Source organism: Jaculus jaculus, chromosome 15, assembly GCF_020740685.1.
Source record: "Jaculus jaculus isolate mJacJac1 chromosome 15, mJacJac1.mat.Y.cur, whole genome shotgun sequence".
NCBI lineage: Eukaryota > Metazoa > Chordata > Mammalia > Rodentia > Dipodidae > Jaculus > Jaculus jaculus.
In genome coordinates, this window is record NC_059116.1 from 65,561,979 (window position 1) to 65,580,878 (window position 18,900).

The following is an 18,900-nucleotide window of genomic DNA, read 5'->3' on the forward strand; positions in this document are numbered from 1 at the left end:
CAAAACTATACTTTTAAGCTATTCAAATTAATTTCTACAGGCATAAGGGAAGTAGTTAGCTATCATGACACATGTGTAGGCTGTTAGCAGTTATTTTCTAGTGTTTTTTCCGGAAGCCATTCATGATTTCCTTTGTAACCATCTGCCAGTAAAGAACAAATTCTTGTTATGAATATGTTAACATGTTATTTGTTCATGTCCTTATTTAATTAAAGTAGCCAGTAGTGTCTTTGTGTGGCTTTGGAACAGGTATTATTAAAACAAAATGTCTGACCCTTAAGACAAGAACTGTGAGGGAAATCAGAGCTTAGGGGAAGTTTCTAAATGCTGAGTTCTTGGGTAATGAATCCTGTTGCAACAAAAGAAATGAAAGCATGTGCAGTTTAGGTAACTTTGGAAAGAGGAGCGGAAATTTCCATTTCATCCGCAAATGTAAGGTGTTAGCCACTATTCTCTTCTGTGCTTGGGCACCGTGGCTATTGAAAGCGACATGGTGACATGCCCACACTTTGTACCGACATTATATGGCCGCAGTACTATTCAGTAGTAACAAATTAGACTGAAGTGGCGTGAATTTGAACTTCTAGAGTGAGTGGCCTGATGGGATCTCAGTGTTTTGTGGTCAGTGACTTGGGGACTGCAGACTCAGACAGAAGATGGTTGTTCTCACATACTTATGTATGAGGTGGGAGAAACACAAGACTGTTAAGTGCTCTTAAGTGAGCCTTAACTGCATCCTGTTTGAAAATGAATCACACCAATCAGCACGTCTAGGAACTGGATTGTGATGAAAGTCTGTTCCTAATCATGAGAACTAAGGGGCTTTCTGCTCCTTCCCTTCCCTTCCCCTTCCCCTTCCCCTTCCCCTTCCCCTTCCCTTCCCCTTCCCCTTCCCTCCCTCCCTCCCTCCCTCCCTCCCTCCCTCCCTCCCTTCCTTCCTTCCTTCCTTCCTTTTTGAGGTAGGGTCTCACTCTAGCCCAGGCTGACCTGGAATTCACTATGGAGTCTCAGGGTGGCCTCGAACTCACAGGGATCCGCCTTCCTTTGCCTCCCAAGTGCTGGGATTAAAGGCCACGCCCAGCCTCTGCTCACTTCTTTAAGGGCTCTTTTAACTCCAGAGTTACTTAGGTGCTTGAAACCTTGACTTTTCTTTGTGGTGCTGGGCTCAGGTCCTTGAGTACTGCTATCACTGAGTCAGACCCTTGGCCTTGTGAGTTCTTCTGAAGTAGTGAGCTTCCTCTGAGAACTAAGGATGTTCTGTGTCCACACGTCATGGGCTATCTTAAGGGACCTGAGATCTGGCTGTGGCAGTGCAGATGACCTGTTAGGCTTGTTTGTGCTCCCCCTGTCTGGGGAGTGACTGTCCTGTCCCCCATTTTGATGTGGGAAGCTATCTGTATTAAGACAGTTAACCCAAAGCCATGGTATATAGCTCCTTTCAGTGAGGAACTCTGATTTCTGGACGTGGGTATGCTGGGAGATGGTAACTAAGATCATTGCTTATGGGCTGTCAGTCATCTCCGGGAGCTGAGGTGGCCTTGTTTTTGTTTCTGTGACAGCAGGGCCACTGTGGGATCATGGTAGGGCTTTGCGTATTAGCATGACAAGCATCCAGATGGAGGTGAATTAATGTGCATAGTCCAAGGGGAGAAGTTGGAGGCGGTTACTCCTGTGTCCACATCCACCACTAATGTGCTCACACTTGAACTTTTGCCACCACCCTCCCCCCCCCCCCGTTTAAAGGGGGGGGGGGCTTTGTTATGTGGAAGAGATTGCCTTTGCTCTTCCCTTTGGCGGTTGAGGCGGGGTCCCGGCTAGGGGGAGGGTAGGGCGGGTCCTTCCTCCCGCAGGGGCACGCCCTTGAGGAGTGAGGGAGGTCCGAACCTGGCTTGGCCAGTGCGTGTTTCTTGTCTCAGTTCTGGAGGCTGAGATGAAGAGCAATCTGCCTTTGCTTCTGGTGCAGGCTGTAGCCTTGGCTTGTCACCTTCCCGTGACCTCACATTTTAGGGTCAGGAGAGGGGGCAGAAGAGAAAGGATGCTCTACTATCCTTATAAGGACACTACTCCTAGCATGAAAGGTCTGCCTTCAGGGCATCATCTAAACCTGATTATTTTCCAAAGTCTCAGGCAGGACTTAGGACTTCAGTATGTGAATTTAGAGAAAACACCGACAGTCCACATCCTTGTTAGTGAGGCTGAGGTGATTCTCTACCAGACAGCCATTGCTCTCTGTTCTCCATGGCTGGCTACCCAGTTTGCATTTTCACAGCTTCCTTTACAGTTTAATGGTTAGGATTTTCTGGTCTGTGAGTTGAAAGGACGCCCCCAGGGCCTTTTGGGAGTGTCTTTAGGGAAGACCCACCAGCAAGGAGGCTTTCTCTGCCTTCCCTTCCTCCTGGTTATATAGGGCTGCTGCGCTGGTTAGGACAGTGAGAGGGGCCCAGGACCCTACTGACCACTGATCTAGTGCTTGCTTTTTTTGTTTGCTTTTTTGAGGCAGGGTCTCACTCTAGCTCAGGCTGACCTGGAATTCGCTTGGTAGTCTCAGGGTGGCCTCGAACTCACGGCGATCCTCCTACCTCTGCCTCCCTAGTGCTGGGATTAAAGGTGTGCGCCACCGTGCCCAGCTAGTGTTGACATTTTTGTATGAGCTAAAAAGGAGCCCAGTGGTTTCATTGGAGTTCCTGTCACCCACTCTGCAATGGAGTCGACAAGGGAACCCCTTCCTTTTCTTGTAGCTGGCAGGCATCATAATCTAAGATTTGGTCTCTGAGCCTTGCTGGGCTTCCCACCCCTGGAGCGTGCCACACGGTTTGTCGTTCACTGCATTTGTTCTCTGTGCTTGTCTTCCAGGAGCTTCTTGGGGTGAGGGCCTGTCTTGCTACCTCTAGATCTTGTGGCCTACCTCACAGCCCACTCTTAGGAGGGACACAGAACGGTGAGAGCTTCCGCCCTTGCTGACACCACTGCTTCAGTCTTCTTACCTTGCTTGGCTGTGCTCGTAGTGAAGTGGAAGCTTGTTGTTCACAGAAAGCCCATGAGGTAGCCTGAAGAGAGACGAGTGAGCAAACAGACTCTAATTAGGTGTATTTGGGCTTTGTAAATAGTTGCTCTCAGGGGTTTACTTGGGGCAGAGACTTGCCCCAGTCCTCACGCTACGTTACTGTGGAAGAGGAAGTCGGAGAGCACGGGCGGGGGCAGTGGGAGACAGAGAGAAAAGAAATACGTAGATAGGATTTTTTAACCTATGAAGCATTTCAGTCAAATGGAAAAACACATAATTGTAATATTTTTTCTTGTATGAAAGTTTTGACTTGATAAATATGAAAAATGAGCTGTTTTTCCAGACCATTTAGCTATATTTAAAAAATGAAATTGAATGGTTTGAAGTCAGAATACATTCTTTTGTAGGACAAAAATCTCACCCTATTATACCCAAAATATGCCTGAAATGGAGACATTTCCCCAGCAAAGACTCAGATCAAGAGAAGTAGTAATGTTGGAATTAGGTTTGTGGGCCTTTTATTAAAGGTTTTTCCTACTCTAACTCATTCTTTATAGCCTTATTGAGACAGAAGTGCCCAGTCCCATCAGTGAGAGCCCCTAGGACGTGTGCAGCCATGGAGAAGTGGCTTCATTGAGCTTGCATCAGCAGGGTGTGTGCCCAGGAGAGCTGGGTTGTCTCAGAAAGGCGGAGCTGCCTGTGTGCTGTCCTGAGGGAAATGAAGGTGGGTGGGGGACATAAGCCCCATGTAGTTGGAAGTAAGCAGGAATATCTCACAGTCTGTGGAGGTGGACGCAGAGATGAGCTGTGAGTGGCCGCTCACCAGCCACGCCCGCTAGTGAGAGGGCGCTGGTCATACCGCAGTGGGGGCCTGGGCCTTGTCTCTCCCTGCCTTGCATTTTGATGGCAGATGGAGAAGTTTTCGCTGAGGCTGGTTCTTTCTTTTCTGGGTATCATTGGGACTGATTTTCAATTTTCAACAATTTTTTGTTTTATTTTTATCTGGAATGCTAATGCATTAGGAAAGATAAGTTTCAGGTGGAGGGTGAAATGCAGGGTAGACCGTAGTGATGGGGCCTGAACCATCACCATTTTTCAACATTGTAGTTACTTAATCTCAAGAAGAAAAGAGTAAATCATCCCAATGCTGTGCTATTTATATATCATACAATATATAAACATGTATAACGGGGGCTGGAGAGATGGCTTAGTGGTTAAAGTGCTTGCCTGTGAAGCCCAGGGACCCAGGTTCGATTCTCCAGTGCCCACATAAGCCAGATACACAAGGTGGCACATGCACCTAGAGTTCTTTTGCAGTGGCTAGAGGTCCTGGCATACCCATTTTTTCTCTCTCAAATAAAATAAATCAAATATTAAGAATGTAAACCTGTGGTGCTGTTGTTAAAATGCACTCATAATTTAAATAGATTTTTACATTTTTTAAACATGCCATCATTTGATCGTGATAATCCTTGTGTTAATTATGGTGCTCAAACACCCCAAATCAGTAGAAAATATAGAAAGTTAAGTTATAAGTCTTCACAGAGCAGGTACGAGCGAGAGGCGTGCGGTCGCGTGAGTGTGGGCAGTCTGCTCTTGATTGCTGACTAGGTCTTGCCACCATCTTTGTGACTTGGTTGCTTCATCTCTTCTGGGCCTCAGTTTCCTATTCTGTTACAACAAGGAAGTGGAACAAACTGGCTCTGTGTTCCTCATAAGGTTTTAGTCATGAAGTCTTTGAAAGTAGTTTCTTCTTGTGAACATAGCAGTTTGGCTGTTGAGCCCAGTTATGGATTTTATGGAATTTTAAGCTCTTAAGAATATTTCAAGCTGTGCAGCAGGAGGTTTTTTGGTTTGTGTAGTTTCCTTCCTCTCAAGAATGACCAGGCCTAAATCAACCATCTTCCCAGTCCATGGCTTTGTAGTTTCCTGAAATGAACGACTGAGATGTTTCGTTAGAAAGTAACACAGGAAAAGGGCAAGGCTTTCAACCCAGGAGTTTGCAGTTTAGGATGAAGTGTAATAACTGTTTTTTTAGTTTGAGTTCTGTGAATACAGAGTGGTATAGTGTGAACATCTAAGTCATGTGTCATACTCACATTTGAAAATAATACAGAAAACAAAGAACACAAGAGAGCGATCGATAGTTGTGTCATTTCAAACACAGTAGAGCAAGTGGCCTGTAAGCCTGTCTTCACGGGCTCATCACCAGCAGGCAGTGGGAATGGCGTGGGCCGTGGTGTCCACGCCGCTGTTAGTGTGGGCTACAATTAGCGTCACCTAAACATCTTTCTTTAGAGATGTTAGCCAGGCATTGCACGGAGGTATAGTAACAGGGATGCCAGCAGTAGTGCCAGAGCCAGTCCCTCCTAACCTGGTACCCTGGGAGGTACCACTGAACCGCTGGGAAGGAAGCTGGGTAGTAGTTGGCCTGCACGCTGCCCCTCGCTCGGGGCAAAGAGCACACTGCGGGCTTCCAAGCACGAGTGGCAGGGAGGCGCCCAGAGGAAACTTCCTGCAGCCACTCACCAGCTTTGCAGACCTGGTCCCTGAGTGCTGCTACGCCTCAGGTTTCCTATCTTTACAAGGGATAATTCAGTATTCCTCAGAGGCTGTGTGGCACATACCCCATGTTACGGAAGCACAGGTTGTGGGGCGTCCCTGGGTTCTGGGTCAGCAGATCTCCGCACATTTGCACTCCAAGGCAGTGCGGCCACTGCCCTCAGTGGCTGGTGCTGGGCCCGCGGGCACACACCAAAAGAGGACGTCACCTTGGAACCTGGAATTTCTCTCTCTCGGTGCACCCTGAGTATTTCCCCTGTCACCGCTTGTCGTCCGGTGTGATCTGATGCCGTGTGGTATTCCATCCTCATGTACTTACGCTTCTCTGCTCTTCCACATCACAGACATGCGTGAACCAGCATTCCTACCTACGTGTTCTTGTCTCCAAATCTTGAGGTAAATTCCTGAGAATGAGACAGCCAAGTTAGGTGTGTGTTGAGGCTTTTGCAACATTCTACTACGAATTCTTCTGAAAGGAAGTTGCAAAAATCCGTCTTCTCAGCAATAGTCTATCGGAGTAAACCCTTTCTAAATGTAAGAAAATACAGAGAAAACAACTTCCACTTTTTCTTATGTGTCCTTCAGCTTTGGTGAAAACAGGAAGAATACCCTGGACATACAGCAGAAAGAGAGAGAGATGGGGGAAGGGGAGAGGGAGGGAGGAAGGGAGAAGAGGAGGAAGAAGAGGAGGACACACATAGAGATCATTACAACAAACTAAGGAGGGCCGTGTAAGAAGCTGAGCTGAATTTTAATTTCAGAGTCATTTTCTCAGCTTCGGATTGAAGGAATACAGTGCTGGACTGAATATGCTCTAGGCAATTTCAGGCAAAGAGGAGTTAACTTGCACTTTTCCTTGTTCCACATGGTAATGTGCCATTGCTGCATCTTCACAGATCCCCAGATTTTTTCTTTTGGTTTTTCGGGTCCCCATTTTTAAAACTATTTCTAGTCTGTGGTATTTGGGGAGCCCTTAGATTTGGAGATTTTTTTCGAGGTAGGGTCTTACTCTAGCTCAGGCTAATCTGGAATTCACTATGTTGTCTCAGGGTGGCCTCCAACTCACAGTGATCCTCCTACCTCTGCCTCCGAAGTGCTGGGATTAAAGGCGTGTGCCACCATGCCCAGCTTGGAGTTTTGTTTTATAAAAGAAAAAAATTTTGTTTATTTTTATTTATTTATTTATTTATTTATTTAAGAGTGACAGAGAGAAAAAGAGGTAGATAGAATGGTTGCTCTAGGGTCTCCAGCAGAGGAACTCCAGATGCATGTCCCTCCTTGTGCATCTGGCTTACATGGGTCCTAGGGAATCGAGCCTCAAACTGGGGTCCTTAGGCTTCACAGGCAAGCTAAGCCACTTCTTTGGCGCGTGAGTTTTGTTTTAATAAGGTAGTCAGCCTGTTTCTCTTGATCACGGGCCATAGAAGTCGAGACTCTTCCAGAGAGCTGTGGTGTCAGAGGGTGGATGCATGTGGGGAAACTGAGTGTCTGGTGGATGTGTGGAGTTTTAGAGAACAGAGCTGAGAAGAGTGGAGGCCGAGGTGGGCCTCTGTGGAATGTAGGGGAGTGCCCTCTACACAGTGGCCTAGCCCTCGTGATGAGGCCCAAGTTCTGCAGCTGTTGGTCATAAACTAGGCTTGGTGGAAGTTAACGATAAGCTCAACTCCTTTTATTTTTTTAATCATTATTTAACTTACAAAGAACCTCAGTGGCATCTGGCCCAGCCTTCTCTTTGTACAGATAAGTAAGTTAGATTCTTTCTTTTCCAGTGCTGAGGTTTAAGCCTAGGGCCTTGCACTTGCTAACCAGCCATCCCTCTGTGTACTGGGCAGTCTAGCAGTTTATTGTGTTCAGTTGAGCTTCACCGTATATAGGTACAAAGTGAGAATTTGTTGTTGTTTTAAATTTTAGAATCAAATACCTAACCTTGGAGCGGAGTTGGCTGATTTTTCTTTTTTTTCTTTTTGTTCGGGAGAGCTGAGCTTTGTCGTTCAAGTGGCTGAACTGTAGGCCGGCACAGCACTGAGATGTTGCCTTGCTCAGCTTGGGGTGCTCCTGCCCATGGGGGCTCCCTGCTGTGTCTCCAAGCTCAGAAGTGCCCCTGCCCCATGTGGTCCCCAGGCTTACCAGTAATGCACAGCCCTGCATGCTTTAGAGTCCCTTCCCATTTTCTTATTGCAGTTCAAACAAATTGTTCTTTTTCTTAATGTAATGAAGTAAGTGCCAATGATTTCTTTTGTTGTTGCTGTTGTTTTGTTTTTGGAGCAAATACTTTTTAATGGGTATATTTTACAAACACACTGGAGGGTCATGCAATGCTGCCTGCATTGGATGCAATCCTGGACCATAAGTCTGCACATTCCTTTGCACTGGGTCTTGTTATGGCAGAACCTTTCATCTTGCCTTTATTGTTTACAATGACCCCTATATTATCTTCAAAATAAAGAAATACCCCATCTTTTCCTTGTCATGGTTTTCATTGTGAAATCACCACTGCTGGATGGACCTTCTTTCTTAACTCTGGCTTTTCCTTCTTGACTGTGGCTGCCACCATGTCACCCATACCAGCAGCAGGAAAGTCTGTTCAGGCGTCCTTTGATCCCCTTCCCAGAGATGATGTACAGATTTTTGGCTCCTGTGTTGTCCACACAGTTGATCACAGCTCCCATTGGAAGACCCAGACAACTCCAGAATTTTGCACCAGAGGACCTACCACGTCCTCGCTTGGACATCTTGAATGCCCGGAAAGAGTAAAAAAAAAAAAAAAAAAAGGCCAATGATTTATTTTAAAAAGCATCAGCTGCTCTGTACACACGCTGTGCCTTGTACCATGGGTCAGAAGTGACCATAGAACACTTCAGTGGTAGAATCAGGGGTTCTCGAACTTCAGACTTTAAGCTACTTTGTATAGGAGAAAGAGCAACCCTTAAATCTAAACTTAATACTTGTCATCCATCACATGTTAGGTGATCAGCGTAATTTATCAGTCTAAGGCAATTTTAAGGCCAATGAGTATAAGGTAATCTATTATTAACAAAATCTTCAATTGGACAGAATTTCATTTGCTTAGTTATTTGTGTAGACTAGTGTGCTGCATATTAATTAACTACTCATTATTCTATGGGAATATATATGCAAATCAATGATCTAGTATTTATTTCCCACCATATAAAACTGAGTTATCTTTCTGTGACCACAGCCTCCTTGCTTATGTGTAACAGTTAATGGCATAGACTTTTAGTGAGGATTTTGTCCAGACATCTTATTCAAGGGGAAACAACCTACTGCTTAGAAAAATGGACATTTGGTTTCCTGATCAGACCTGAAACACAAGGAATTTGCCTCGAACTTGTGCCAAGCACCTGAGATTAAACAAGGGAGGGGGTTTGCTCAAGGCTTGTGTTCACCTGGCCTCCCTGTTCTCAGCCCCTTTCGTAAATCTGAGATCTACCCTTCAAGGCTTGACATAAACAGCACTTGGTCACATTCAGTTGCACCATGTGTTACAGATCTTGCCTAGGGTAAGGAATGTGTAAGAGGCCGGCCTCTCCTTTGCAGGCTTACTGTGAGGAATAAGAAAAGCTGAATGCTAATATCTTAAGGAACATTTACAGTGTCCGGTAGGACATGCAGGAGGAACGCTGGAGGAATCAGCGAAGACTAGATGGAGTGACTACATTGGATGCTCTGACCTCTCGAGGTTCAAGTCAGTACGTTGTTATCAAGTACCCGTACCCGTGCCGTGACATGCGGCCCAGAGCTGAGGAAAGCAGTGTGCCTAAGACCGAGCTGTATCAGCCCCCTGGGGATTCAGCTCAGCCCAGTGCACAGAGTCAGTGCTCTCAGCTTTCTGTCAGATCTGTCTGGTGTCTGCTAGGCGCTGTGTGGCTGCTTCTGCTTTGCCTGGCTTTACACAGGCCATTGAGCAAGAGGTGGGGGCCTGGTGGGGTCAGTTAGAGGTCTTTCCTTCTATGGAGATTCACAGTTGGTCCTTGCAGGGAAACACATGTATCCCTTGGAACATTAGCTCCCAGGGCAGAGGAATGTCTAAGTAGAGACGCATCAGGTAAAATCTGTTTAGAGTAATGTTATTTGCATATGTATGTAATGGATTTTGGTCATATTCCCTCTGCGCTAATCTGTCTTGTCCCTCTCCCACTGAATCCCTTTCTCTTCCCAACTAGTCCCCATCTACTTTCATGCCTTTCTTTTTTTTTTTTTAATTTTTTTTTTAAATTTTTTATTTATTTGAGAGCGACAGACACAGAGAGAAAGACAGATAGAGGGAGAGAGAGAAAATGGGCGCGCCAGGGCTTCCAGTCTCTGCAAACGAACTCCAGACGCGTGCGCCCCCTTGTGCATCTGGCTAACGTGGGACCTGGGGAAGCGAGCCTCGAACCGGGGTCCTTAGGCTTCACAGGCAAGCGCTTAACCGCTAAGCCATCTCTCCAGCCCTCTTTTTTTTTTTTTTTTTGACCTAGTCATTTTAATTAGGGCTGCCTGTTTGAGTGTCATTAAGGTTATTTATCAGAGAATAGGCAACTTACCAGTGGTTCCACTACTGAGGAAGATATATCTGTGTTGCCCATCAACTGTTAACTTCCTATAGCTCCCCAGGGATGGGTGGGCCTTGTGAGCGCCTCCTGTACTCATGACAGGATGTGGGCGGGCCCATCTTGTGCAAGTGACCACAGGTGCTATGAATTCATAAGTACAGCAACTGGGTCCCGTCTGGAAGCTAGCGTTCCACAATGCCCCTCCCCTTCCTCTAACTCTTACATTTTTCTCCATCCCCTCCTCCACAATATCCCCTGAGCCTTAGAAGTGTACTACAGATGATCTGTTTAAGGCTGAGCACTTAACAGTCACTTATTTGTGGTGCTTTGACAGTTAGGGGTCTCTGCAGTAACCTCCTCCCACTACAAAAAGAAGCTCTTACACATTCCTTACCCTAGGCAAGATCTGTAACACATGGTGCAACTGAATGTGACCAAGTGCTGTTTATGTCAAGCCTTGAAGGGTAGATCTCAGATTTACGAAAGGGGCTGAGAACAGGGAGGCCAGGTGATAGTGATATAATTGGGCAATTCATAAAGCACCTTCTTTTAAAGCAAGGTATAGGGTGCCACCGAGCTGGAAGCAGAAGGAACTTGGTTGCCGGAGTTCTGTGCCAGCTCCTGTGGGAAGCGTCCGCACTTCACTTACAGACTGGAGGCATCGCTTCTTTCTGACCAAGTCATGGTGGGGTCTTGGCACTGGACTGCCATGCTCACACTCTGAGTCCCTGCTTCTATCATTTTTCTTCCCATGTCACCACTATGTGTGTATAAGCAGTTTAAGTGAGACTGTAAATGCGCTAATAACACAGACACTTGATATTATATGTGCCAGCATAGAAAACTTTGTCTGATTTTGATAGCATGGAATGTAGAAATAAAAACTATTATAGTGCATTTTAGGACATATTTGTTATCTATCCTCAGCCATTGCTTATCTACTTAAACCTCTATATAGGTTTTTGTTGAACATTATATAAGACATACCTATAAAATGATCACTGCTATTCTACTGTGGCCTTTTGGAATTCTACCAGCTGCTGGCTAGTGCATCTTCACACCAAATATGGGAAGTTAAATAGATTGTGAGTGTTGAGTGTGTTTATTTGATGACTGAAGAGTCAAACTAAGAGATGTTGTGTTTACATAAATACGTCATATCTATGTGGCTGACCTCTTCTCCGGACATTTATGTTCAAGAGACTGCTGAACACCCTAAAAGAGAGAGGGCCATGGAGTGTTGAGACAAGACTGACGGCCAGAGGTTAGGACATTGGGGGAGGGCTGTTTCTGGCCTTGGCAGGCTGCTGGTTCTGCTGTGCTCTGGTCTTGCCGCCGCCTCCTCCCCTTCCTGTCCTCTATCACCCTCTGTGTCCAGATTGGAAAAGGAGCAGAGGACAAGAGTGGGCTCATCCACGAAGTCTTTTTCTGAATTAGCAGACTGAGAGCTACCCATTTTGGGAGCACATTCTTTAGTGGGGAGTTAGACTCGAGGGTCAGCACCCTGCACGGACACGGCAGGTGCTTGGTGGTGGATGTGCTCTGCAAGTGTTTTTCATATTTAGAACAGCACTCCAGCTCTTCTCTCCAGTGGAGGAAATGGATGGTCAGCGTTAGCAACTTGTGGGACATCATGTGACTGGCAAAGGATCTACTGGTCCTCAAGGCTGCTGCTCTTTTCCATTATCTGCATGTATTGCACAATGGTCCATAAAATCCTGTGAACTGGTGGCCACTTTCCTGAAAGCCCACTCTTAGGAAGTGAGAAGGCTGTGATGTAGATCTGCACACTGGTCTGGTCTGGAGCTCCTGCTTCAGAATGCCCACCTCACGTGGGCACTGTGAGGAAAGCCTCCTGCCCCAGGGCCTGTGAATGCTGGTGCATTCTGTCTCCGGCAGATGCCCATTCACTCCAGAGCGGGGCTCCTTTCACCATGCAGATCCTTTTGGTGGGTGCTTTAGTGACACTTTTAGTGGCAGTGCCAAGGGGCAGGAGAGGCAGAGGTCTCCCCGTGGAAGTGTGCTTGCTCTTCTAACTCTCCTCACCCACGTACTTGGCGTCATCACCACCTACTGGTCGTCCTGCCTCATGGGACTAACATGTCTTGGACATTGTTGCTGTGTGTCCTGACCTGCAGTTGCCTTCATGGCTCCTCCATCTTTCCCGTCTTCTAAATATAAAATATGGGCCTTGTTTAAAAATACATCACTGAGGATAAAAAAGACTGATGAGAATCTGAGTTTGATACTTTCCCAAGATTGTCACTGTTTGGCATTTGGACAGCAGCAACATAGTGAAAACAAGTTTGTTGAGATGACATTGTTTTAAATGGCCTACTTGGGAGCTGTAGGGTCTCTCCTACAACAGTAGTAGAGATCGGCAGAATATCAGAAAATAACATTTCTGTATTTACACAGAAATGTGGGAATGTCTTTCCTAAGCCACCTTATATCAGGTCTGTGGCTACAAATGTCCTCTGAGCATTTGTTGAATGCCTTTGGTATTAGCTGGTGTTTCCTGGGCTAAAACTGTTTTTGGTTTGCCTCAAAGGCCAGCCAGGTTAGGAATTTGTTAGATGAAACCAGCGCCACTTGGGAGAAATTCTTGTCTTAACTTGCTTTCCTGCCTGGCTGGGAATCTGGGGCAAGTGGGGAGATTATTTTGGGTCTAAGAAGGGCCTCACTTCTTGAGGGGCTGACCTAGGCCAGAGTTTCTCAGCCCAGACTCTCATGCATCCTGGCTTTGTCAGAGCCTTGCAAGCAGTTGGCAGAATCTCCTAGAGCCCGCCTGGGAAGCGTCTGGCGAAGGGCGACCTGGAGACTCACATTCCACGCATTGTTGGAGCAGCTCAGCCGTTTAAGTGCTTCGCCCTGACTGGCTGCGGCGTACCTGTAACTGTGCAGCTTCGGCTTCTAGGCGGTCAGAGGTTCACCTAGATAAATAGGTAAACGTAGCACCGCCTCTAAATTCTTGTTTCTGATTCGCACAGGGTCAGGTTTGAATTCTATCTGCTTGATGTAGAAATATGCAAAGATGGAGCTACAGTAATGTGCTGGGGATATTCCACCTCAAGCAGTTAACCCAGCTGGGAAAGGTTTTTATGGGAACATCCCCATCCCCCCAAAAAAATCCCAACATAGAACACCTGTGCCAGGCATACAACTGGACCCAGAATGGGCTTTAGAATGGTGGGTGCATAGACTCAGAACCCACGGGAAAGCCGGGGCTGGCTTGCTTACCGCTTGGCTTTGCCTCAGTGGCAGAGGCGGCGGTGTGGATCCCACGGGCTGTCTGGTGCTTCCATTAGTCAGTAGCAGCCATGAAGGGCAGAATTCCTGTCAGCTGCCAGCAGTGTTTGTTTAAAAGGGGAAGCTGTTGTTACCTGACTTCTTAGAACCTTCCAGGAGGAAGTGCCTGCACCTCTGACACTGCATAAAAGATCCCCTTTGCTCTCTCTGAAGCTATTGGGACTCCGTGTAGTACCTTGATAGTGTGCTTGATAAACCTCTTTATGGTGCCACGAGGCTCTTTGGTTTGCAGCATTAAGGTTTTAGACTGAGGAAGTCTGTGGGCCACTCATTTTAACTCCTGCTTTGAACAAAAACATGGTAAAAGAAGCAAGAGTCACTCACACCTCTAAATAAATTGTGTATGTAGTGGTGCTGGCTGAAGGTCTTGGCTGGCGGCAGCCTCCTCTTGCTCACTGCTTTGGCCAGCCGTTGCAGAGTGCCCACTCAGGCCACCGCCTGTTCTCACCTTCGGTTTCAAAGGCAGTGGAACTGAGCGGAAGGAAGTTGTCCGAGACCTCAAACCATTGTTATTTCACCTTCATTGAGCCAATACTGGTTTTCCTTTGTTGACTTGGTACTTAAATTTTTCTTATCCGTTGTGGTTCAGTTATTTGGTCAATAGATATTCAGTGTAATGATAATATCACAATTCAATATGATTTTACTTCCAGACTTCTCTATCTCATTTTTACTTTCAGGGTCTGCATTGCTTCATGCTCAGTGAAGAAACCCACCTGGCCTTAACCAACCCCACTAGTGCACTGTGCCGAGTTGCTAAGGAATTCAGTAGCTCAGGGGCTCCCTCTACCGGTATCTAATCGTGACCGTGTGACTTCATGGAACAAATGGTGGTGAAGAATACGAACATAAACCAGAGAAGGGAGGCAGTGAGCTGCGGGCTTCTTACTCAGAAGTATGCAAATACGTACTGCTGACATACAAGGTGGCAGTGGACAAATGCCAGGAAACAAGACATTCCATAGGTAGAGGTAGTTTTATTACAACTGGGAAATTAGGAAGGACTTTGTAGATTTGACATGTCTCTGCATCGGAAAGGAGAAGGGAGGGTTAGCCTGGTGGAGATCCAGGGACGGAGTGGAAGATAAGCAGCTCGCCTTGGAGGGAGCAGTGCAGCCAAGGCCTGATGGTCAGGAAGGCCGAGCGGGTTCAAAGTGTGGGAGCAGTAGTGTCCATATCCCCTCAACCGGAGCGTGGGCCCTGTGAGGTAGAAGAGTCACCATATGGGCAGAAGTATGTTGCCCAGCTTGGGTGACTGTGAACAGGTTGGCTAGGGGTGAGGAGAGAGTTGGGTAAACATGGCATTGAGCTGGATGTTGTCATGGTCTAGTGATGACCTGACAGTAGAAAACCAGCGAGGAGTGGCTACACCTGGTTCCTGGCCTACATCAGCCACCCTGTGAGCATGCAGTTCACCCCATTCCCCAAGCGCATTGAGATTCACAGTGGCAGGTGCATCAGGGCCCCAAAAGCCTGGACCTCAGCAGGGTCTCGGTCTGACACAGGACTCAGCCGTGGGGCTTCTGTGACCCTTTAGTTGGGAAGGGCAAGAGTGAAAGGGAAGAGCAGTACTTGCTCTGTGTTTACAGTGGAGCTCCAGCCCACTGCTCAGGCCTAGTGATTCATTGCCCTGCAGGTCCAGTGGGGACGGAGAATCTAACAGAGAAAGAAGTCAGTGTGGCATGTCCTCCCTAACCCTCTCTCACCTGAGTGCCGGACTAGCACTGCCTGCTCCCTTGCCTGTGCTTAGTTGGTTTTAAACCCTCCTCGCTGGACCACTGGCCTTTGGAGACACGTTCTCCATTGAAGGTGTCATGGCCTGAAGGTCATTTGGGTGTGGAACAGAGAGTCAGGTCCTTTTTGGAAGCATGTGGCTCCCTTTGTCTACTGATTAAGTAGACTCAGTCTGCTCTTGGCTCCGTCAGGACTGCAGAGGTGTGTGTGTGCCGTGCAAGTGGGAGGCCCTTTTTCATGGGCGCGGTGCACTGAGGCGAGACTGGCTGTGATGGCCCTTGTGCCCCGTGTGCCCGTTGTGACGCTCCTTTGGCTGGAGCTGCGGGCTTCTTACTCAGAAGGCAATGCCGAGTGTCTGGGGCCTGGTGGGGCCGTTTGTCATATATTCTTTATTGCTTGGTGACTTTGAGCCTTTATGTGACATTCAGTGTCACTCCAAGTATTTACAACTTTATTTTTGGCGGCTCTTTCTTGTTTTCCAAAGCAGTTACATTAAAATGCCAGGCATCATGATCCGGTGAGCCTGGGTTTTGAGATGAGAGGACACGCATTTTAGTTTTAGCTTTATGGCACTGACATCAGTATAGGCACAGTATTTACATTCTTTTTCTCCATTTTATTGTCTGTGAAAATTCAGTTCTTTTGTTCGTGGGCCTGTTGCCGAGTCACATGTGGCCAGGCCCCTGCACACTCTGTGTCCAAGGCAGTGGTGGTTGTCTCTGATCAGATGCCTCAGAGCCCAGCGGTGTTCAGCGACAGTTCAGGGTTTAGGGAGACGTCACTGATGACTTTGAAAGTCGAACTCCAGCTTTGATTTTAGCTGACTGCCGCTGCACATGCCTTGGCTTTCCCCCAGCGTCCACCTGCTCCCCTCCCACGTGCTGCAGCCCATTGATGGATGCCCTTCCTCGGCCCCTCCTCCAGGAGCAAGCAGTCCCATGCCTGCCCTTAGCTGTGGGCCACGGAGGTGACCTCCATGGGCAGCAGCAAAGACCGAAGCTGGCTGTGGTCTGGGGCTTTTCCATGGAGGAACCCTTCTCTTTCGTGTTAGGACAGGTTTCATGCAGTCAGCCTTTATTCAGCGTCTGTCTTCCATCAGCCCGGCAAGACTGGCCATTCGGAGCTGGGAGAGGGAAGTCTGCACTCTGGCAGGGAAGGGACTAGCCCCCGTGCACCCTGTGAGTGTGCTGCCGCTGCTGGCGCAAGCTGGGCGAGGTGCCTGTGCCAGGTGTGAGCCTCTAGGTGTGGCTCTCCCTTCCTTCCTCCCTCCTCTGACCACGGGTCCACCTGGGAAGTGTGGGCGAGACCAGAGTCAGGGTTTGTGTACTGTGAACTTTCTAGGCAAGGTGCAACTTCAGATACTCTTCTCTCGCCAGGCCTGTGTATCTGATCTGGAACTGGGCACGTGAAAGGTATATTAATGATCGTGAAATGTTTGTCGGGTTTGAGGACAGGGGAGCAGGGATGGAGTGGGCCCCCAGAGTTGTGCCTTGGGATATCCAGCAGTCATGTGCCGGTACTGACCCTGCCTGCATCCTGCCTCTCGGCCAGTCCTGGACCCTTAGCCCAGCTTCCAGTGGGGCTTTTCCTGTGTCATAAAGTGGGATTCATCCACAAGCACTCACTAGGTGTTGTGTAGCTCTGGACAGGGGCAGATGTCTAAGGGAGAAGGACATCTGTACCTTAGTCACTGGGATACACTTCAGTAAAGAGTGGACAACTCCACGGGCTGGAGAGATGGATGCCCGGTTAAGGCATTTGTCTACAAAGCCAAAGGACCCAGGTTCAATAGCCCAGGACCCACATAAGCCAGATGTACAAGGTGGTGCATGTGTCTGGAGTTCGTTTGCAGCAGCCTAAGGCCCTGGCTTGCTCATTCTCTCTCTCTTTTTCTCTCCCCTTCTTTTTCTCTCTCTCAAATAAATTTAATCTATAATTAAATTTTAAAAAATAGTGGACAACTCCAAAAACTAGGGGCTCAACATCTGCTCCATGCAGGCTCAGGGCTTACGCGTCTATAGCAAGGCTTCATTTGATGAGGCTGAGGAAGCAGTAGAGAGCCTTGGCTGGCATCCAAGCGTTTCCTGTGTGGTTGCCTTTGAAACATGGTGGCAGGAAGTGCCCTGTGTGACCAGAACTCAAGATGTGATTGGCAGTAACTCCTGTGCTGCGTAGATGTTTTCTGAATGCTTGGGAGGATCCATCAGCAATGTCCCTGAAGAGGACCTGTGAGGGCAGCATGTCTTAGTGAGCCAGGTCAGGCCTGGCCCATGGGGCCTTAGTATCAGTGAAAGAATTGTTGACAGAATCGCAAGTGAGCATTTCTCCTTCCTGTTTCAGACGGCCCACTTGAGGAGACTGACCCTAAAGACTCATATCTCATTCCAAGAAACATCATGGCTGAGCCAGACTACATAGACGACGATGACAATCCTGAATTGATAAGGCCCCAGAAGCTGATCAATCCTGTGAAGACATCCCGAAACCATCAAGACCTGCACAGAGAGCTCCTTATGAATCAGAAAAGGTAAGACTGTTCCTTGAGCATGGTTTTACTTAAGGAATTTTTTAAGACAACCAAATTTAATTTTAAGTGTGCCCACAAAGATCTCAAGATCTTTGACTCCACGGAAGGCTTCATTGTCACATACATTCCAGAGTCAGGCCATTCCTCCATGAAGCACGTGTCTGTAAGTGCAGCGTCCTGGCAGGATTTCCATGGTCTCCTCCAAAAATGCATGCCATAGTATAAAGTTTGGGTGTAAGAAGCTGGGTTAAAGTTAGAAGAGAATGCCCTAAGTAAAATAACAGTAGTATTTCTACATTTAAGATCTCTTAAACTCCTCCCCTCTGGGGAAGCATAGAGATAGAAATGTTGGAATCAGATGTAACCCTTGCCTAGTCCAGTGTTTCTAAGTGGCAAGAAGTCTCTAGAGCTGCATTGGACTTATATATATATGTTTGTTGGCTGGTTTTAGACAGTATTTTAAATTATCACCTTTCTGGGTGTGTATGTGTGACATATATGGTGTGTGTACAGTTCAAGTACATGTCTGTACAGATGTGTGCACCCCATGTGCGTGCACGTGGGAACCAGGGGATCATAGTGGATGAGATGGAGTGGCTGTCAGTTGCTGGCCAGTGAGCCCCAGTGGTTCTCTGGTCTCTGCCCTCCCTCCCCTCACAACTGGATTTACAGGCAGAGTGGCCAGTTCTGTTGAGAGCTAGGGACCCAACTCGGGATGAACCAGGCCCTTGTGCTTTCATGGCTGAGCTCTCTCCCCAGCCTCTGTCACCGTCACCCTCCGTCACTGAGCTCTCTCCCCAGCCTCTGTCACCGTCACCCTCCGTCACTGAGCTCTCTCCCCAGCCTCTGCCACCTTCACCCTCCGTCACTGAGCTCTCTCCCCAGCCTCTGTCACCGTCACCCTCCGTCACTGAGCTCTCTCCCCAGCCTCTGTCACCGTCACCCTCTGTCACTGAGCTCTCTCCCCAGCCTCTGTCACCGTCACCCTCTGTCACTGAGCTCTCTGTAACCTCTAGGTTTCTGATTCAGTGTGTTTTGATTGACCACAGTGTCTGTCGCCGTTTCCCTGCAGCTGGTTGCCAGGCTAGCGGTGGGAGCAGTATTTGTGCTGCTGTTTCCTCTGCAGTTGTCTTGGGTGTCCTGGCAGATACAGAGGTGGTGTACCAACATTTGAATACATGCTATTACTTAATTTAATTTTTATGTAA

General features: G+C 47.7%; 1 protein-coding gene and 1 pseudogene across 4 annotated transcripts in view; one reads left to right on the forward strand and one right to left on the reverse strand.

Annotated features, from left to right (window-relative positions):
- Fam107b (family with sequence similarity 107 member B) overlaps nucleotides 1–18,900 on the forward strand; it is a 268,615-nt gene that overhangs the window by 237,835 nt on the left and 11,880 nt on the right. For all 4 annotated transcript variants that reach the window (XM_004662367.2, XM_045135144.1, XM_045135145.1 and 1 more), the window contains one exon: nucleotides 17,506–17,692. In XM_004662367.2, the coding sequence (XP_004662424.1) occupies nucleotides 17,506–17,692 (187 nt within the window). The remainder of the gene's footprint in view (nucleotides 1–17,505; nucleotides 17,693–18,900) is intronic.
- On the reverse strand, nucleotides 7,830–8,298 carry LOC101602322 (annotated as a pseudogene).